This window comes from Poromitra crassiceps (assembly GCF_964638095.1).
Source record: "Poromitra crassiceps genome assembly, chromosome: 3".
NCBI lineage: Eukaryota > Metazoa > Chordata > Actinopteri > Beryciformes > Melamphaidae > Poromitra > Poromitra crassiceps.
Genome location: NC_139625.1, coordinates 28864804 through 28887363, shown reverse-complemented (window position 1 = coordinate 28887363; position 22560 = coordinate 28864804). Strand labels below are relative to the sequence as shown.

General features: G+C 43.0%; 1 protein-coding gene across 4 annotated transcripts in view; it reads left to right on the top strand.

The window, feature by feature from the left end:
* The window catches only part of eml1 (EMAP like 1), a 58338-nt gene extending 36201 nt beyond the window's left edge, over window positions 1–22137 (top strand). The window contains exons 4-23 of one of the 4 annotated variants that reach the window (XM_083632413.1): window positions 1212–1268; window positions 2574–2702; window positions 3024–3052; window positions 7986–8115; window positions 9759–9908; window positions 11283–11352; window positions 12107–12214; window positions 12560–12655; window positions 14132–14266; window positions 14400–14499; window positions 14851–15002; window positions 15716–15841; window positions 16103–16234; window positions 16475–16542; window positions 16696–16784; window positions 18251–18348; window positions 18759–18846; window positions 19403–19498; window positions 19718–19848; window positions 19970–22137. In XM_083632413.1, the coding sequence (XP_083488539.1) occupies window positions 1212–1268; window positions 2574–2702; window positions 3024–3052; window positions 7986–8115; window positions 9759–9908; window positions 11283–11352; window positions 12107–12214; window positions 12560–12655; window positions 14132–14266; window positions 14400–14499; window positions 14851–15002; window positions 15716–15841; window positions 16103–16234; window positions 16475–16542; window positions 16696–16784; window positions 18251–18348; window positions 18759–18846; window positions 19403–19498; window positions 19718–19848; window positions 19970–20095 (2110 nt within the window). In that variant the 3' untranslated portion in view covers window positions 20096–22137. Of the gene's footprint in view, window positions 1–1211; window positions 1269–2573; window positions 2703–3023; window positions 3053–7985; window positions 8116–9758; window positions 9909–11282; window positions 11353–12103; window positions 12215–12559; window positions 12656–14131; window positions 14267–14399; window positions 14500–14850; window positions 15003–15715; window positions 15842–16102; window positions 16235–16474; window positions 16543–16695; window positions 16785–18250; window positions 18349–18758; window positions 18847–19402; window positions 19499–19717; window positions 19849–19969 lie in introns of all 4 variants that reach the window. The other 3 variants (XM_083632412.1, XM_083632415.1, XM_083632414.1) reach the window with 3 other exon arrangements.
* The last annotated feature ends 423 nt before the right edge of the window (window positions 22138–22560 follow it).

Here is a 22560-nt window from a genome sequence, read left to right as displayed (position 1 = left end):
CAAAAACACACATGTCACATTGCCCACTAGGCTGGATGCTGGGTTAAAAACACACATGTCACATTACCCACTAGGCTGGATGCTGGGTTAAAAACACACATGTCACATTGCCCACTAGGCTGGATGCTGGGTTAAAAACACACACGTCACATTACCCACTAGGCTGGATGCTGGGTTAAAAACACACACGTCACATTACCCACTAGGCTGGATGCTGGGTTAAAAACACACATGTCACATTACCCACTAGACTGGATGCTGGGTTAAAAACACACATGTCACATTACCCACTAGACTGGATGCTGGGTTAAAAACACACATGTCACATTACCCACTAGGCTGGATGCTGGGTTAAAAACACACACGTCACATTACCCACTAGGCTGGATGCTGGGTTAAAAACACACATGTCACATTACCCACTAGACTGGATGCTGGGTTAAAAACACACATGTCACATTACCCACTAGGCTGGATGCTGGGTTAAAAACACACATGTCACATTACCCACTAGGCTGGATGCTGGGTTAAAAACACACATGTCACATTACCCACTAGGCTGGATGCTGGGTTAAAAACACACATGTCACATTACCCACTAGGCTGGATGCTGGGCTAAGAAAATACCAAGAAGCATCCGCACACCCAAAGAGCTCTGATTTGACGAGTGTTGTTTGCATGACGTTTTGAGCACCATCTTCCTCAAGACTGCTTCTGATGTAATCAGAGAGCTGCCATCTTAAATACCTTAATTTACAAACCATGTGACTAACCACACCAGGTGTAGATTGTCATAATTCAATTGCCAACACATAGACTTTACATCAATATTACACATGCATTATTATAAGAACGCAGGTTTAGTAGATGCATAGAAACATATAAGATTACACACATATACAATAAAGATACAATATACAATTCATGTACCCCAGAATGGTTTGTACTCCAAAAAGGACTCAGGCTGGATGGCTTTCATATAATACTACCCATTAGAGGCACCTCTGTCTATTTAGAAGAATAAATGTAGTACTTTTGGACATAGGGAATGGTAACAACCAATTTGATACAGAAAAATCCAAACTCCAATGTCTCTGTCCGATCCTCCCTCTCCTGCATGTCTCATGTCTTGTTTTGTGTCTCTGTCTTCTCCAACTGTGATGCTTTATCCTGTCTATGTCCTGTCCACCTGCAATGTGCCGTCCTGCCAGTCTGTCCAGTCTGTCCTATGTGTCTGCCTCAGCCAGATGTCTCTACCTGCCCCTCAGGTGAGATGTATTTGTCACCAAATACATTGTTGGTCACATAGCATTATCACCCTATCACAGCTAGCATGCATGTCCTGTAACGCTAAGCATCATCTTCAGCTATCACCCACTCCCTAAACTCCCTCAATCACAATACTGAATTGCTTGAAAGTGAATAATTGGTGATTATTATCTACAATATCATCACAGTGACATTCACTGTGTGCTGTTTAAATCAACATGCTCTGGGACAGTGTTTGTGTAGTTCACTGTGTGCTGTTTAAATCAACATCGGTGTCTCTGCCTGTGGATTGATCACAGTCGCACCAGTGCGGGCATACACACAATAGACCTCCCCGATACCCCATGTGGCCCAATTACCATGTTTCCTCATGGGATAACACAGCATACAACACTGTTTTCGCGCGCGCGCTCACTCTCTCTCTCTCTCTCTCTCTCTCTCTCTCTCTCCCTCTCCCTCTCCCTCTGCCTCTCCCTCTGCCTCTCCCTCTGCCTCTCCCTCCCCCAAACAAACACACACACACCCACTGAAATGCCCCAGAAGGGATAACGGCCAGTAGCCAATTTGAGGATTTGAATAGACTTTTCTCCCATAGGGTGGATTAGGTGTGGCTGGGGCTATTGCTGATGGGGCCTTTTCTTTGTGTGAACAGGCAGGCTGTCGGCACCACTGACATGTAGGTCTGCACAGGTTCTGTTAGAGCGTCTAGTCCGAGCCATGATCTCCACAATAGAGGAATCACAGTGGAATAAAGAGGGAGACAGACAGTGAAAGGGGAAAAGGAAATGTATCACCATGTCTCTTTCTATCGTTGTACCTCTCCCCCCACACATCTGTATCTCCTCCTCTGCTCCTCTGGTAATACTATAGAGGGGATAATGAGGGCATAATGAAAAATAACAAAACCTTCCAGGAACATCTTTTAATATAAATGTTGTTCCTTGGATGAGGTCTTTACTGGAGAGTATTTTTAGAAAAGCAACCTCAGGTAGTTTCATGACCTATTTCTCTTACCTCTGCATCCGTTCTCTCTCTCTCTCTCTCTCTCTCTCTCTCTCTCTCTCTCTCTCTCTCTCTCTCTCTCTCTCTCTCTCTCTGTTTTGTTTCTGTGTGGTGCTATAAGGTTGTTTTATGCTCCATTGATGAGGAGGAGCTCTGTTTTGGACATACAGTATGTTGCTAGGGTGATTTGTGTGGTTTTTATGATGTGTGTTTAAAGTGATTGTGCAAATAAAGAGTTTTGAAATTTCTCCCTCTCTCTCTCTCTCTCTCTCTCTGTCTGTCTGTCTCTCTCTCACACACAGCACTGTGAGGAGAGCCAATTCAAACGAGCATGTGGGAACTCTGACGCGGAAAGACTCGGGCGACTCTAAGGGCAACCGAACCCGCGCCGGGTCCACTGGCAGCAACTCCAGTGGCAAGAGAAGTGACAGGTAACACATGACAGTGACAGGCAGGCCTCCTGGCCAATCAGGTTGATCAGTGGCACACATTCATCTTCATACTGACTCATTCTGTCCAGCCACAGGTGGCTATGTTTTTTAAACCGTGTTCTGGCAGATTTTCAATGAAACTGGTTAATTTGTTGTTTTGACACACCAGGTAGCTGCAGTTTGCAAAATTCAATGCTCGCCTAATAACATAACAAAGATGTAGTTATCAAGGAAACAGAGAGGTTTGTCTAGATAGTTTATAATAGATGGTTTGTCTGGAGGGGGAATACTTAACTGTTTGTTTGCCCATTTACTTTGCAGCAAACAGAGGGACCCAGTGTTCAATGCAGGTAAGAACCAGAGGCTCTCTTAATAACTGCTATGGTACTGATACAACATATACCAGACACTCAGTGGCTCCCTGTGTGAGGTACAGGTCAATGCATTTCTGAGGAATACTCTCAAAATAAAGAATTGTTTATTTGCGTGTTGTATATTTCCAAAACCACATAGCACCATGAAGTTCAATAGATGTTGTATTATCGAACAAAAGCATGGTGCATGTTTTTAAATCTATCGGTGCCTCGTCCTGTTTTCTGCACACAGAGGACCACTCAAAGCTACTCTATATGATATGGTGTCTTAAATATCTGTCAAAACATTCGTCCTTCCTTGCATCATCCACTCCTTACTCCATATTAATATCCAATCTTCTATTCATCCTTTCTTTCATCTCTGTGTACATTGTTTCAGTTGAACTTGTGATTTTCACTCAAAATCTCTATGAAGAAAGTGTAAACACTGACAGTCAGCTGAACAGACAGAACAGCCGTGGCAGAATAGGTTTGGCTCATCATTTCTCCTGTCTTCTTGACAGTTTGTTTTCAGTAGGCTAGTTGTTGTGATAGTAGGAGAGTCGACATAGCCAACAACATAAAGAACGTAGGATGAGCTGTCAGTCTGTGGTGTGTGCAGCACCATGCAGACACCAGAACCCTCTCACACAGAGGGTCGGCTGTAGCTCAGGAGGTAGAGCGGGTCGTCCACTAATCGCTTTGGATAAAAGAGGTCGGTGGTTAGATTCCCGCCTCCTCCAGTCTGCATGTCGAAGTGTCCTTGGGCAAGATACTGAACCCGAAATTGCTCCCGATGGTGTGCCAGCACCCTGCGTGGTAACCTGCCGCCATCGGTGTATGAATGCGTGAATGAACCTACTTTGGATAAAAGCGATATATAAATGCAGGCCATTTACCATTCACACAGTTGAGCTGTCAGTCTGTGGTGTGTCCAGCACCATGCAGACACCAGAACCCTCTGACACAGTTTAGTCTTTAAAGAATGGAAAGAATGAAGCGCATGGCAACAAGACAATTTAATATTCCATCTCCAATGCATTATTGATTTCTGTGTAAATGGAACTGCTGTTTCAGTCTAGCTTGGAGCCCTAAATAAAACTTAGCCACATCCTCAGACTCCGGCTCAGCCAGGAGCCTTTTGCAAGAATAAACCGCCCATTTAGCTTGATGAATGATTCTAGCTGACTTACATATAAGACGAATAGATGTTCCTCGTAAGTTAGTGCTGAAAACTGTAAGCATCTGATTGATTACAAGCTGTAACTGTTAGTGTAATTGATCATGTTGTAGCCTCGGTAATAAATCACATTATCATGTGACTCTGGCTTCTTTCCTCTTTCCTCTGCATTCAGTGGTCTTTGATTATCACTAAGCCCGTTGCTATCTGACATGGGATGCTGAGGCTTAGAGGAATATGCACTACAGGGATAATTAGTACTTTGCTTATTGGACATTTGAATCAATTATAGACCTATAATCTGCTGTAAAGCTGCATGGTCATGACATGCCAGGGACATAAACTACCATAGAACACAGTAAACCAATATAAATGGATAATTAGAACAGTAACTCCCCCCCTGCATGTCAATAGTATGCTTGCCTGCAACACATGAACTGATTGCACGCAAAGTGGTTCATCTGATGCAATAAAATCCAATATTCTGCCATGTATTACTCAATACTTTGCCTTTAGCTGCAAGTCCGTCGGCCATAAACATTATGAGCAGCAGTAAATGCCAGTCTAGGTGCATCATTTATCAAACTCGATCGGAAATGCTTAGTCTGCTCATTTGCAACAGTGACACAATCAGCTAAAGTATTTTAGCACTTGCCTGCCATATAGGAACAGAGGAAGGAATCCCCTCACACAGGACATGAGCGTTGATTAATTCAGACCATTCAGGACGGAGGCCACTACTCCTTAACACCAGGAAACAAGAACTGAACGTTTATTAGGACAGCCCAGGAAGTGAGGAAGCCATCTCACCCCTCACCTGGTGCTTGTGTCTCTCTCTGTGACCTTTACAAGGGATGCGACGCGTGACCCACTGCAAAGGTAGGCCGGCCCCCTCCCCTTCCCCAACTCCCCACAGTGACCTCCACAGCTCTCTGAACATTGCAGCTCTCACGAGGCTGAACATTGCCTCTGCTCTGAACTACAGGCCGGAGCAAAGAAAGCGATTTTTTTGTATGTGAAATTCCAATTCTTATAACAAACCTTGGTTTGCATATCATGGACATTGGCACTGGCTTTAGTGATGAACAGGGAGCTGTCAAGACAGGGGCGTGATTGGGTCGACAGTGTGTTTGTGCGTGTGCTAGTCACCCCCCATCCCATGTATTTTTGAGACCAAACTAATACACACACGCCTACCTACCTACCACCTAACCCACACTGAGAGGCGTGCCGAAGCGCGTGGCTGATTGCAGTGGTTGCAGTGCACTTGTGTGTCACCACAGTTGTTCTTTAACTGCAGATGAAACTGCTGCTTCTCTAGATGCCTGTGTGTGTGTGTGTGTGTGTGTGTGTGTGTGTGTGTGTGTGTGTGTGTGTGTGTGTGTGTGTGTGTGTGTGTGTGTGTGCGTGCGTGTGCGTGTGCGTGTGCATGTGTGTGTGTGTGTTTTTGCTCACAGCTCCACTTCGCACTTGGGCATTTAGGCTCTGTCACCATAGTAACAACACAAAGAGTTGTGAGACTTGCTTCCTCGCAGTTGCTTTGAGTTTTCTCCAAACTCTGAAATCCTCTGATCTGAGATCCCTCGCTTCAGTTCAGAGCAAGTCGATTTGCCACTGCTCTTATTACACATTTACACTATCTTCTTCTTCTTACATTAGAAACACATTCAGTGACCGTTTTGTTTGAGTAGTTCTTTTTGAACTCTGTTTGATTTTGCTGTTTGTACTTTTCCCCCCCTCACATGATCAGGAAGCGTCATGTGTTTTATGTACCGTAGTTGCCTGCAGCCAATTATTCGCAAAGCTGCCGAAAAAGAAGAAAGAAAGTCAAATCCATAGTGATTTCCTCATAGATGGTTGTTTACTCAGTCTTAATTCTATAAACAGCCAAGATATAATTGGGATATTTTGTCTTTGATAAGAACAGAATCTTGACGAGGGAAGGAGGTCTGAGATTATGTACAATGTTGATATTATTAATATATTATAATATATTATTATATTATTAATATAACAAGATTTTTTTTATTGTTGTGTATAACACTACAAATCAAATCAAATATTTACCCATAGTTCCCTTTTGATAGCTGGTCTCTTGCCAGTCTTGTTCAGTAACACACAACAAAACCAGCTACTACGTCTGTCTAACTTAAATTATTCTGCCCAAACTCCTCCACCCTACTTCACCGCCCCGTACCCCCCCCCCCACGCCCCACCCTACTGGCCCTGACCACCTCCACCACCCCCTGTCTCCCATGGGCTCTGTGTCTCCCCACCCATCTATAGTCACAGTACAGATTTACCTCAGCCGCTCTGCCAAACAGACCGGACCCGGTGGCGCCCCCATGGCCTCAGCTGTCGTGGCCCGTTCTGCCTCCAACCCTCGCCAATCCCCAGACCGCTGCAGGGCCAGCGTGGCCAGTAGGGGCGCCGCTGCCAAGATGTCAGCAGTCAGAAAGACCCCGAGTTTTACCCTCCCACTGAGGAAGTCGGGAAGTCTGACGTCGTACTCTCCCCTCGATACGCCCAGCTACCGCAGCCCCATCAAGTCTCCTAGCCAGTACTTCCAGATTTGCTACTAAGCTACCCAAAGAAGCAGGTTACATGTCAGTCTGTCAGGAGGTGATGGGTTCTTGGTTTTCCATTTAACAAAATGAGAGCCCCCACTCTTTAATTATTATTAATAAAATAATTACTCCAATTAGCAAACAAGGGCAAATGTTGAAATGTGCTGGACAAGTGTTAACTGAGGGTCAAAGCCAGGTCCTTGGCATGGGAAGATTGCTGCATTTGTGATGGTGAAGAGTAGGATTTGATTTGACATTTGTATATAACATAATCTTATGAGCATACCTGATGTGGTCATTGTGTTTCATAGTTCCTCTTTAACAAGAGAAGTCACGTTGAGATGAGGCAGGTTGGTTTTTAGTGTTACTTCATGAATATAATAATAAAACAAGTTCCCAGTCACAGCAGACAAGCTCAACCCCACCTGCCAGGTCAGGAAGGCAGGGGAATATTCAGCTGTATTACTATACTGGCAAATATTCTCCTTTCCTAATGGAAACATTTGCACACAATGGTAATTTTTTTGATATGGTTTCCTTGGTGTTTTCTGGATGTATTTCCTCCCTTTTCTTTCAGTATTCATTATTTCATTTATTGTTTGTTTTAGCTTGGATCTGTCTCCCCCCCCCCCCCTCCCATAATAATGCTATTGCTCTGCTTGTGTCTGCATTTTATCTCGATTTACCTGAGCTATAACCTGAATATTTATCAGCTATGACAGTTCATAACATCGCAAACTGTTTGCAGTTAACTTCGCACCGTTTGTTGTCATGATAATGTATTTGAAGTGACTAATAAAGTCAGTGGAAAAGCTGATTTGTTTGTGTTGGCAAGTTCTGTCTTTCATCGTCTTCACCTGAGTTATTATCATCATCACTGTAAAATATTCTGCACTGAATTACTTCAATCTCCCTTTCCATCATCCTCTAATTGTGTCATACATTAACTTAAAAAAAACTACATTCTCAACCTTGTCATTCACCACCCATTTCCTGTGATTAACATGTAATAACACATTGTATTCTTCAAATGTCTTATCGCTTTAACACCTTGCATACTGCAATACATTTGAAAGAAATTAATAATGTAATACCATGAAAATGAATTACATGGCATTATCTCACTAATCATTCATATTTCTCTCTATGCATATTATGACTGACCATGTCTTGCTTTTTCCAGAGGAAGGTTATGTGAAAATGTATTTGAAGGGTCGTCCCATCACCATGTACATGCCCAAAGAGCTGGTGGACAGCTACTGCCTGGAGGCCCGAGCCGACCTGCCCAGCAACAAGCTCAAGCTGGACTGGGTGTATCCTTTACCGCTGTGGTCCATTTCCCATCAAACCAGTGGATACAGAGATTTGATCAAATATTAATATCACTATCACTTTTTATTAGATTGTAAAGCTGGTTGCCATGCAGAAGTTATTGCTTCCTGTCACAATAATAAATGCTTTAAAAAAAATACATCTGATTGAAAACCAAAAAACAAACAAAATGGGGGTGTGCTTGAAAGACGTACTAATGCAATCCTTGTTCTGGTTTGAAACATTTTGAAAAGTAGCCTAATCTCCTCCAGATCGGCCTGTAATTAAGAGGTGAAGCTATGATGAGTATGATGTCTCCTCTGCCTGCATGTCAGGTTAAATCTGCTCAGATGTTCATTTTCACTGCATAGTGCAGCAGCTGGCATCCTCTAAGAACCTGAACACAGCTGGCAGGCCGGGGCACATCCAGCCAGCGGCTCCTCTTCTGCTGTTTGACTTGTCATGATTTTCATGTGTATTTCATGTGTGTATCCCCTCTGTCTTATCACTTCGAAGAACTGATTCAAGATTCAAGAGATTCAAGATTCAAGATTTTTTATTGTCACTCCGTAGTACAAGTATCACGTGTGAAATTCTTGTGCTGTGGACTCCGTTTACAACATAGTACAAATATAACAGGGCAGAGACACAATAAGCAATAAGGCAGTAGAGTGATAAGACAAGTCAGAGACAGTGGCATATTCACTGCACATAGGTGCACATGTCATGTGCATACTTTAGACGTACTTAAACATTTTAAATTCGACATATTTGACGTACAGGTGCAAATAGCATATACCTAAAAACATACAATTAAACATTATACATACATAATGGTAGCAGCTACAGTACGGTACAGTACGGCTACTACACTATTTGTGTATGTTAAGGAGTCTCGTGGCCTGCGGGAAGAAACTGTCCCTCAAGCGATTTGTGCGTGCTTTTGGGACCCTGTATCTCCTCCCTGAGGGTAACAGGGAGAACAGGCTGTTGTGGGGGTGGTTTGTGTCTTTGATGATCTTCAGGGACCTCCTGAGGCACCGCTGGTTATACAGTTCCTGCAGTTCTGGCAGCTCACATCCTGTTACGTGCTGGGCCGCGCGTCTCACTCTTCGTAGCGCCCTGCGGTCCATGGTGGTACAGTTCCTGTACCAGGTGGTGAAGCAGCCAGTCAGCAGGCTTTCAATGGTGCCTCTGTAGAAGTCCCTAAGGATTTCTGGCCTGGACTCACTGAAGGAATGAGTGTGTTGTTGTTCAGTGTAGCAGAGACCCAAAGAAAAGATGAAATGGAATTTGAGAAGAAAAACACCCGTCTTATCTTCACCATGAAATGGCAACACACACACACACACACACACACACACACACACACACACACACACACACACACACACACACACATTCCAAATACGTCACGGTAAACTTCATCCAAGAGAGAAGCAATATTTACAGCTATATAAACGTGGGCTGTGTATCTTAAATCTAAACGTGAAATCAAATGGTTTCATGTTGCAGTCACACTGTCTTTTCACTATATTCCATTTCACAGCAGCAGTACAGTGAATATTTGTAGTCAGGTGTAGCCAGATTCTCTTTTCACCCTTTAGACGTGGTATTATCTTGCCTTGACCGTCTAAATGTGCAGCTATGGTTACCGTGGTCGAGACTGTCGCTCCAACCTGTATCTGCTGCCCACTGGGGAGACGGTGTATTTCATCGCCTCGGTGGTCGTCCTGTACAACGTGGATGAACAGCTGCAGAGACACTACACTGGACATACAGACGACATCAAGTGGTGAGCGACATACATCTACTCACACACAATATACACACTATTACAAAATAGACATCTCTCACACTCTCTCACACACACACACACACACACACACTCTCACACACACACACACACACACACACACACACACACACACACACACACACTCTCACACACACACACACACACACACACACACACACACACACACACACACACACACACACACACACACACACACACACACACACACAGAGACACATACAAACCAGGCACATGCTTTCATCATCTCATCTGTCTCATCGTTCATCTCTCTCCTCTGCTTCTCCCCTGTTAGATATGTGCCCCCCCCCCCACACACACACACACACACACACACACACACACACACACGCGCGCGCACACACACACACACACACACACACCATCCTCACACCTGGCACTGATGACTGTACATAAGTTTAATCACCCAATGATTTATTGATCCCTAAGAATGCACACACAGCGCAGTGAGGCAGATTTGCTGGGTCAGTATTCCAGTCTACTGCAGGATAACTCTGCTATAATGAGGTCCACAGGTGTACTGGACGTGTGGGTGTGTGTGTGTGTGTGTGTGTGTGTGTGTGTGTGTGTGTGTGTGTGTGTGAGAGTGTGTGTGTGTGTGTGTGTGTGTGTGAGTGTGTTGTGTGCGTGTGTGTGCGGACCTCAAACAGATGCTGCCCTGCTACAATTATGACTGTAATGTACAGATTGTGATTCCTCCTTTGATCTATTAACAAGATACATGCACACCCCGTTGGAGACCGAGATAAATTGCAAGAATTCTGTACAACCTACAAATGTTGCTATACTACACTGCCAATTAATTATTTTTTCTTTTCTTTTTTTGATCACGTTTTTTTCAGAATTTACCCCCATTTTTCTCCCCAATTGTACCCCACCCTCTGCTGATCTGGGGAGAGTTGTAGACTAGCACATGCTTCCTCCGATACATGTGCAGTTGCCAGCTGCTTCTTTTCACTTGACAGCGAGGAGTTTCACCAGGATATAGCGCGTGGGAGGTTCACACTATTCCCCCCAGTTCCCCTCCTCCCTGAACAGGCCGACCAGAGGAGGCACTAGTGCAGCGACCAGGACACATACCCCACCGGCTTGCCACCCGCAGACACGGCCAATTGTGTCTGTAGGAAAGTCTAATTGGATGAATTCATCTTAAACCGTTTCATGTCCCCCATACAGCACATTAGTATAGACAGTGTGTGATAGCTACCATGGAGATATACTCACAGCTTCAAAACCCTCACTCTTTCATCTTCTCCCTCCTCATCTTTATGCAAATCATCCTTTTTGATGTGGAAAGCCTTTTAACCGTTATCCTGTCTCTCCCTTCACCAGCCTGGCTGTCCACCCTGATAAGATCACCATAGCAACCGGGCAGGTGGCGGGCACCTCTTCAGATGGCAAAGTAACAGTTCTTCTATTGATATTTTATTGTCTTTCAACATCTGAAATGCTCTTATTTTGTTGTTCAAATACAGAGGTGTGATAGGAATAATGCTTCAGCTTCTTTCACTAAGGAAATACTGTTTGCTCAGCTGCTTCAGGCAATTCTGCTAAATACACAGAAATGATATGTTTCATCAAGTTGCAGCACATTTGATATGTTTGCTTCTATATTCACTAGGGGTGTCACGATACACTCAGTTCACGATACGATACGATACATGATATTGGGTTCACGATAACGATACGATACGATATTTTAACAATATATTTTTGCGATCGATTTGTAAATTCAGGGGGCATTCTCCACGCTAATTTGAGTAATTTCACCATTTTCATCCTCAGTGCCTGTAATGTCCCTCGTCTGTTCAAACAAAGCAATGAAAAGGAGAGCGAGCATGCAATCAGATGCAGATCAGTGCCACCATGTTCAGCTTCTTTTTCTCGCGATATGAGATTTAATCTCAACGATACATATTGTCACGTTTTGATATCGCGATATATTGTGGGATATATTGTGACATCCCTAATATTCACTAAAATTCAGCTCACATTACCTCTTCCTTTGCATCACACTGATGATGTACTGTATTTCCGTAAATTGTACCTGTGTGTGTGTGTGTGTGTGTGTGTGTGTGTGTGTGTGTGTGTGTGTGTGTGTGTGTGTGTGTGTGTGTGTGTGTGTGTGTGTGTGTGTGCGTGTGTCCTGGCAGCAGTTGGCACCTCATGTGCGTGTGTGGGACTCTGTTAGCCTCAACACCCTCCATGTTCTGGGCACAGGCCTCTTTGACCGAGCCCTGGTCTGCCTGGCTTTCTCCAAGTCGGTAAGAAAACACTGAAAACCTACACACACACACACACACACACACACACACACACACACACACACACACACACACACACACACACACACACACACACACACACACACACACACACACACACACACACACACACACACACACACACACACACACACACACACACACACACACACTGGACATTGGCTTTTATGGCTTATTTTTTACTCATAAGCGACCCTATGTCATGGTCATGTCATGTCATCTGCTTTATTGGAATTGCTCTATTTTATCCCATGTACTCATAGGTTGTTCTTATGGCAGGTTTCACCCAATGATTATGTGTTTGTCTCTCTTTTGGTACTTTAGAATGGAGGAAACACGCTGTGTGTTGTAGACGACTCCAATGACCACGTGCTCTCTGTGTGGGACTGGCAGAAAGAGGACAGACTGGCCGAGGTCAAGGTGTGTGTGTGTGTGTGTGTGTGTGTGTGTGTGTGTGTGTGTGTGTGTGTGTGCGTGCGTGCGTGCGTGCGTGCGTGCGTGCGTGCGTGCGTGCGTGCGTGCGTGTGTGTATGTGAGGGAGAGAGAGAACACACATCATGGTCAAATTATGACTCCAAAACACCGGTTCCCAACCTTTTCCGAGTCAAGGCCCAGTTGAAAATGTTCACGGCCCACATCCGAGCGTAAAAACACATCCGAGCGTAAACACATCCGAGCGTAAACACATCCGACAGTAAACACATCCGACAGTAAACACATCCGAGCGTAAATACATCCGACAGTAAACACATCCGAGCGTAAACACATCCGACAGTAAACACATCCGAGCGTAAACACATCCGACAGTAAACACATCCGAGCGTAAACACATCCGACAGTAAACACATCCGAGCGTAAACACATCCGAGCGTAAATACATCTGAGCGTAAACACATCCGACAGTCAACACATCCGAGCGTAAACACATCCGAGCGTAAATACATCTGAGCGTAAACACATCCGACAGTCAACACATCCGAGCGTAAACACATCCGAGCGTAAACACATCCGACAGTCAACACATCCGAGCGTAAACACATCCGAGCGTAAACACATCCGAGCGTAAACACATCCGACAGTAAACACATCCGAGCGTAAACACATCCGACAGTAAACACATGCGAGCGTAAACACATCCGACAGTAAACACATGCGAGCGTAAACACATCCGACAGTAAACACATGCGAGCGTAAACAGTACGCAGGCCGATTAATATGTTCTCAGAGCACTTTTCATGTTAACGATAAAAGGAGCTGTCCATCAGCACCACACAGAAACCAGAAATTAAAAGTGAGGGGCGGTCTGACTCTGCAATAGGGTAATTAACAAATAATAATTGATTACAAATTAAATAACGTATCATTCAGCAATGGAGAAATGTACTATCATACATATAGGAATAATGATAATAATAATAATAATAATAACAACAACAACAACAACAATACTAATAATAATCACAAAGATTGTGATGTTTTCTTTCGCAAATGATTTAGTGGCCCACTTGCAATAACGTCGCAGCCCACCAGTGGGCCCACTGGCTGCTCTAAAGTGGTAAATGGTAAAATGGTCTGCATTTATATAGTGCTTTTATCCAAAGCGCTTTACAATCAGTAGGTACATTCACACATTCATACACCGATGGTGGCAGGCTGCCACGCAGGGTGCTGGCACACCATCAGGAGCAATTTTGGGGTTCAGTATCTTGCCCAAGGACACTTCGACATGCAGACTGGAGGAACTGGGAATCGAACCACCGACCTCTTTCATCCAAAGCGATTAGTGACGACCCGCTCTACCTCCTGAGTTACAGCTGCAGTGTGTCAGTGTCAGTGTTTTGGCTGTGGCTCAGCTGAGCTAAGTGTTTGTTTCTTGTTGTGTGTGTTTTGTGGTAGTGCTCCAACGAGTCGGTGTTTGCGGCGGACTTTCACCCCACAGACAGCAACATCATAGTGACGTGTGGCAAGTCCCATCTGTACTTCTGGAACCTGGAGAAAGGCATGCTGGTCAAGAAACAAGGACTGTTTGAGGTAGGAGACCAGACGCCTCTTCATACCTAAAATAATAAAGTCACAGGTGGTCACAAACTGAATGTATCCATGGACGCTGGTGCTTGATTGTCCTGAGTAAACCAAACCATGCGTGTTTGTGTTTTCCTTGCAGAAGCAGGAGAAGCCCAAGTTTGTGTTGTGTGTGACTTTTGCGGAAAATGGAGACGCCATCACTGGAGACTCCAGTGGAAACATACTGGTGTGGGGGAAAGGTACAGTCCACACAAACACTCACACACTCCATGTTCAAACATAAGGCTCCTGCTAACAGAGTTACGTTTGTCAGCAACAAGAGAGACAGAGTATAACTTCCTAGTTCTCTCTATCTATCGATCGATCTGTCTATCAGTAAATCTCCCCTCTTCAAGCGGTCAACCTTTATGTCCCATACACTCTCTGATCTCATCTCATCTCATCTCTTCCCATCTCTGTCGCACACACACACACACACACACACACACACACACACACACACACACACACACACACACACACACACACACACACACACACACACACACACACACACACACACACACACACACACACACACACACACACAGGCACTAGTCGCATCAGCCAGGTCATCCAAGGGGCTCATGAGGGGAGCATCTTGGCCCTGTGCATGCTGAGGAATGGCACCCTGGTGTCCGGAGGAAAGGACCGCAGGCTGGTCTCCTGGGACGGCAGCTACCAGCAGATACAGACGGTGGAGGTGAGAAGAGCTGCTGTAGCTCAACTGCTTTCAGAAAAGAAGTAGGAAGTCTTCGGCCTGAACGAAATCCAAATATTCCAATACTACTTTCTTGAGAAAAAAATAAATAATAAGGGCTCGTGCCATAGAGATGCATAATGGAGGTGAAAAATGTGTCTTGCGTAGCCTCAAGGCTGATCATAAACTGTAGTCTTACCAATGTTAAAAATGATTTAATTGCAAGCTGGCATGAGGAATTAATGTATAGCTCTCGGGCTCATTCTAATGACCTGATCAGCTGAACTACCTTCTGTTAATATGTATTCATAATTTGCTAGGCTGCAAATCTAGCTCCCTCTGGTAAAGTAGGTCTCGGTCTTATACATTAACTATCAATTGCCCTCCTGCCCCGGGAGGCAGGCTATGTCAGGCTATGAATTCTCAACACGGCATCACATCATAAATATTGCAGTGTATGAGACAGATCTAGATAGGGTTCATGGATATTTATAGCAGGGGAAATTATGGATCACATAGGCCTTGTTTGCTCTCCAAAGGCCGTATTGTGCAGCTAAAGATTATTTTTTGTTTACTACAGCGGATACTGCATTTATTGATCAAACTTTCTGGTTTGTGTGAAACCAAGCATCAGTATTGACCAGAAAGGGAGTTATTTTATCCACTGTTGCACAAAGCCAATCATCAATATACCTGATCATCTTCATTTCCTGCAGGTGCCTGAGTTGTTTGGTCCTATTCGGACTGTCGCGGAGGGCAGAGGGGAGACTGTGCTCATAGGGACCACCAAGAACTTTGTTTTGCAAGGCAGTTTGGATGGAGAATTCACACCTATAACACAGGTAGGTGTGGTTTCCTAACCAACCGTACAATCCTATTGTAGAATTCTTTGAGCTTCCAATTATTAAAAGCCTGTGATGTCCCCTCATCCTCTCCTCTCCTCTCCTCTCCTCTCCTCTCCTCTCCTCTCCTCTCCTCTCCTCTCCTCTCCTCTCCTCTCCTCTCCTCTCCTCTCCTCTCCTCTCCTCTCCCCTCCTCTTCTCTCCTGTCCCTTCCCATCCCCTCCCTGCCTCTCCTCTCCTCTCCTCTCCTCTCCTCTCCAGGGTCATACAGATGAGTTGTGGGGTCTTGCAGTTCACCCCTGTAAGCCCCAGTTCCTAACCTGTGGCTATGACAGGCAGGTCAGCCTGTGGGACTCCAGTTCCCATCAGCCCATCTGGACCAAGAACATGGAAGTAAGTGTAGTCAACACTGCCCCCTGGGGACAGTCATGAGCATTACATAACATGCAACACATCACCTCTGTTACCAGTCACTATTTGTTCTTTTTGTGATGAGTAATGATGCCTGTGAGAAGCAGAGATCAATTTCACTTTTTACTCATAAAAATGTACAGTTTTTGAATGGAAACAAGTTCCAAATCTGTATTAAAGATTAAACATCATTAAACATCCTCCACTTCTTGTTTCTGACAGGATGCTGCCCAATCAGCGGGCTTCCACCCCTCTGGAGCTGTAGTTGCCATAGGAACACAGACCGGCAGGTAGGGGAATCCCATCCCAAGTCATACATAATTGACTTTACAATAAAAAAAAGTATCACCCTGTATAATGGAAACAGTCATGGCCACCGTCTTAGAGAATTGAATTGTATTGATCCAGACTGTTTGCTCAGCAGTCTGTCATTGATCCTGCAGGTGGCTGGTACTGGACACGGACTCCAAGGATCTGGTCACAGTCCACACAGATGGGAATGAACAGCTGTCTGTTATGCGTTATGGGCCAGGTATGTGGCTGTGGTGGGTCACCCAATCTAAAAGGAGCTGGTGTTCATGGAGAGTTCTAGTTTCACATTGCCTACTGTTTCTTTCTTTATCTGGAAATGTACAGCCCCACAACATGTATTTATTTCAAAGAAGAAAAAACAATACAAAAAAGCACTGAACTCCGTCATGGTGCTTCTTGTTGATGCATTAAGCACAAGACAACATCCAAGACAAATCATGATTTAAAATGTCACAGAGTAATATTGCTAAAAGCATCATTACAAACAACTAATAAGAAAATGACACAGCAGGGAATAGATGAGTTACATAAACAGGTCCCTTACAAAGTTTTTGTTTTCTTTATTTGCACACAATAAAAACAGATACGGATAAAAAAAATGCAAATGAAAATAATGTGCAGGTAGAGACAGGAAACCTTAAGCTTATTCAGGGTCTCTACCTCAGAAAACCAAATAATAACAATAATCCATACAAAGCATACAATACAAGAAAGGGATGCTTTTGAGCAATGCATTCTGTATAGTTTTAATGGTAGTGGTAATTTATTCCACTTTATAGCTCCAGTACACAAGTACACTTTTCAAAGGCCTTTACCCCATCATTCACTATGAAAATATGAGGGAAATAGTGACATCTGAGCTGGGATATAGACATATAGTGTTGCTTGTGTCATATTGGCACCAAGTTTACTAATGTGAATACGATGCGTATTTGCACAGTTCACATACTCACTTCTTCAGTTTCACATATCTCTCTCATTGTTAAATTGTACACAAATTAATTATATTTTCATAATGGTTCCACTGTTCCATACTGTATACTGATACTTATATATTTGAATTCCCTTTGGTTTATACTGTACATAGTTATATATACATTGCATATATTTCTAATTCACATTTAAATAATTGATATAAGCAGCTGCAGTAAGAACTGTCACTTCATACTTCATTATTGATCCATAACCCCTCCCCATATTACCCCCATATAGTCTACTTTACCCTGCAGCTCGCCGAGCTGGCCCTGCAATAGGGCCTCGCCTGCCCTTTTGGTGTGTGTGGGTGTGCCCCCTTAAGACATCACTGATGACATCATCAGTCTTATGACATCACTGATGATGTCATCAGTGATGTCACAATGCCTCCTTGTGTGTGTGTGTGTGTGTGTGTGTGTGTGTGTGTGTGTGTGTGTTGTGTGACATCACTTCCAGGACAACCAGGACACAAAATTGAAACAAACAAACATTGCCAAATGTATAGATAATGATAGATAGATAGATAGATAGATAGATAGATAGATAGATAGATAGATAGATAGATACATACATACATACATACATACATACATACATACATACATAGATAGTTTATTTGACATTATTTATTTTCCTGCTTGCTTTATATTCTATTGGTGTGATTGTATTCTACTTTTCACTGCTTTTCAATTCCTATGACTTGCTGACAAGATGGCAACTTCCTGACCATCGGTTCCCACGACAACTACATATACATCTACGCTGTGACGGAAAACGGGAGGAAGTACAGCCGAGTTGGGAAGTGTTCGGTGAGCACCTTTATTTAGAGTCCCTCATCAGTAGCTCCATTATTTATAGTTCCTCCCCTCATCAACTATATATTTAGTTCCCTCCTCAGCTCTGTGTCTGGTCCGCCTCCATCCTCTCTGTGCACTTTGTCCTCTGTGTGTGTGTGTGCTGATAAAGAAGCGCTCCCTGTAAAATTATATATGACAACGAGCTGAGTCATAGTATGACTCATACAGTGCTGAGTATACATCATCATACTGACTAAGGGTTGCTAATATTGAGTCTATATTGAATTTGTATTTTTGGTTGCTCGAAAACCATATTATTATTTCCAGTGCAAGAATAATCCTACTATGAAGTGCGTGGTTGAGTGAGTGTAAGCATGACTAACCCGACCTTGTCCCTCCCTCTGTCTCTGTCTCTGTCTCAGGGTCACTCCAGTTTCATCACCCATCTGGACTGGTCAGTGGACTCCCAGTACCTGGTGTCAAATTCAGGAGATTATGAGATCCTCTACTGTAAGTTTGCCCTTAGTCACCTTCTCACAGCCTTTATTACCTCCGTGAAGCAGGTTATGTTTTCGGTGTTGTTTGTTTGTTTGTCTGTTAGCAATATTACAGGGAAAACTACTGGCCCAATTTTCATGAAACATTGTGGAAGGGTCTAGCATGGGCCAAGGAAGAACCATTACATTTTGGAGCGGATCCGATCCATGCCTTTTTTGTTACATTCATGGGGATGATGGGGTTATGTTATATTTTGTAACATTACAGAATAATTCATGTTTACAGCATTCTGACAAGAACTCTAGGCTACACTGAAAATGTCCTTTATCCTTCACATTTTTTAGAGTTGTTGCCTAGTACACTGAGTACTCTGGATATCATACATGACTGAAAATTGACCTTGTGCAAAATTGTTAGTGTTAAAAATCACAACAGTCCATTATGTATCTATTTTCCTCTGTTTCCAGTGACAATTATCTTTTGTTTAACACTTTTGCTGTGTCCCACTGATAATGAAAGTAGTCTAAAACATGTTGTGTGTTTGTTTGATTTGTCTTTGTCTTCTTAGGGATCCCATCAGTGTGTAAACAGGTGGTGAGTGTGGAGACCACCAGAGATATCCAATGGGCCACCTACACCTGCACTCTGGCCTTCCAGGTCTTTGGTAAGTGAAAGCACTCTCTATCTATACAGTGTGTGTGAAAGCACTCTCTATATATACTGTATACTGTGTGTGTGTGTGTGTGTGTGTGTGTGTGTGTGTGTGTGTGTGTGTGTGTGTGTGTGTGTGTGTGTGTGTGTGTGTGTGTGTGTGTGTGTGTGTGTGTGTGTGTGTGTGCATGTGGCAACAGCATAAGCAGACATTATGGTTATGGTTCTTCAGGCTTGTGGCCCGACGGCTCAGATGGGACCGACATCAACGCTGTCTGCAGGTCCAACAAGAAGAGCCTCCTGGTTACTGGAGATGACTTTGGGAAGGTCCACCTCTTCTCATACCCCTGTTCACAGTTCAGGGTAAGATGACTACTAATGTGGAAAAATACACATATCAATACCTGTCTCTCTGTGATTCTGGATTTATCTATTCTATATGCACATAGGCATATTTATTTTTGTTTTGTATTCCCCCTTCCAGGCTCCCAGCCATGCTTATGGTGGCCATAGCAGTCACGTGACAAATGTGAACTTCCTGTATGATGACAGCTTCCTGGTGTCGACGGGAGGGAAGGACATGAGTGTGATGCAGTGGAGGATCGTTTGAACAGACAGATAGAAGCGCACGGTTGCACCTGCTGCTAGCTGGGCCTCGCAACCCAGCTGAAGTGATCTGAACTGCACTAAACTGAACCGAACCAAACTCAACATAAACTAATTCAGAAGCTCAAGTGTAGCTCCACATGTTGACCGAACTGAACTGAACCCAACTGAACTGAAATGAACTGAAATGTGACTTGAACAGAAACCTGTGTCCCCAAGGTGTCGTTCCTGATCTGCACTCAGATCCCAAATGAGATGAACTGTTGGAGGTATAAGTGTGTGTGGTTGCTTGAAATCCAGAACATTCATTGTTCCTTTTCTTTATTCATCCTACATATTTAAAAATGTCTTTCTCACATACTGTACACATGCCAATGATATGAGACACAAAACTAATCAAAAGGATGAGATCCAACTAGACAGAACCAAAGGCTCTGACTTTGAACTGTGTTTGTACAGATTGGCTTCCACTATTCTTGTATTGTGCACACCCTGCTATAGTTTGGACTGAATATGTTATTTTCTAGCCTATTAGAGCCATTCCAGACTGATATCATTGCCATCAAGAGGCTGAATCAAACAATATTCTCCTTGGTCCCAAGCAGGTAGTTGGAGATACAGGAACATTGGGACAAAAACTGATTAGAAGTATTGAACAGGCAGAACATAGTTTCTTTTATTTTGTATTTAACAACTCAGGAAAGCACTAGTGAAGCAGGATTTGAACTCCTCCCCTGTTACTAACGCTGGCATATCACACTGACATCTTTTTTCAGTCCTAAAAACACCACTCTGCCTTGCTAAAACATACAGAGAGGTATTGATGATAATTAATATATTTAACTATCATTCGACTATTATTGATGTATTTGTATTGACAAATTGTGCATTAATGCTACCTATACAGTCACGGCACATGAATTGAATTCAACCAATGCTGATTTAGGTGGAGATTAAAACATTACTCATAGCATATAAAAATAAGGATTGGTAGATATTTCATCACGCTGAACACACTTATCTGGTAAATGGGAGACTTGCTGCCTCCATTTGGCTTCCTGAGGTACTGCATGGTTTCACCCCCGTCTGATGTGACATTAACTCCATGGTGTGGGACCATGATATGAGGAAAATAATTGATGGCACTGGGTAGTTGCATTCTGAATTCAACATTGTTTCAGCAACATTATTTTGAGACGTCCCTCCTGTTTGTGCTTCCAGGTCGAGAGGCATAATTTTTTATTATTTATTGATGATCTTTACTGCCAATTTCACTTCTTTTAAGTTTGATCTTTTTAATAAAACCATGTATAGTCCTAGATGTGTAAATAGACTGAGAGGTTTGAAATGGATATGGGCAAAATGTTGGCATCATGTATCATTTTTGTGATGTGCTTGATTTATCTTGTCAGTTTCCAGGCAGGGAAAGCTTAAAACATCACCAAACAAAATCAAGCACGTTAAGTTTTTATGATGATGAAGCAGTTTCAAATCTGCATCTCTCTGATGGCATTTTGCCCAGATCTGTTTGAGGAAGTGTATAGGGATCAGACCGTTGCACTGTAACTGTTTACTTCTGATGTGCTCCTTGGTCACTTGTCACTTGCTCCTTGGTCACTGTCAGCCACTGATAAAGAACTTAACAGTGTGAACAAGTAAATCACCATCAAGAACTTAGTGAAGCTTTCTACAAGCCACAATACTATCTTCTCTCATTCTTCCATTCTGTGTAACAAAAAGTCAGATTTACATAGCAAGTAGCACTTATCAGATAGCAGCAAGACAAGAGTACAGTCATGCTTGAATAAACATGGTTTCTTTTTTAATGATGAGGTGTTTTTTTTATTGTTTTGAAATCTGGAGGGTTAGCTGATTGTTGGAGTTGGCTTGCCAGGGAAACACTGGAATGCTCAGACAATAATGATATGAAGTCACCACTCTGCAGAGTGAATGTCAAATGGGTTGTCTTTACCACTAAATACATGGGGCTGCAGATTCCTACTATTGAACATTTAACATTTGTCTGACAGTAAATGCAATATGAAATTCCTATGCAGATGTGTCTTTCCATTTTATCCGCTTGAATGTTTTGTGATGTTTGCTGTCAAATCGATTTAAGAGGTGTCATTTATAAACAGGGTGCACTTATTTGCCAGATGTATGATCCTTTATGAAAAAACGATGGTAGGCCTATTAATAGCAAACCTGTAATAGCTATAAATTTAATATTAGGACCATTAAAGTCTTGCCAAATTATATACATATATATATATATATATATATATATTATATATATATATATATATATATATATATATATATATATATATATATATATATATATATGTATATATATATATATATATGTATATATAGTAACCTTCAATAAGATCACTATAAACTAAACTCACTAATCGTAATCAAGGAACAACAACACTAGAGTAGAGATCACTGGGATCCACTGTGGGG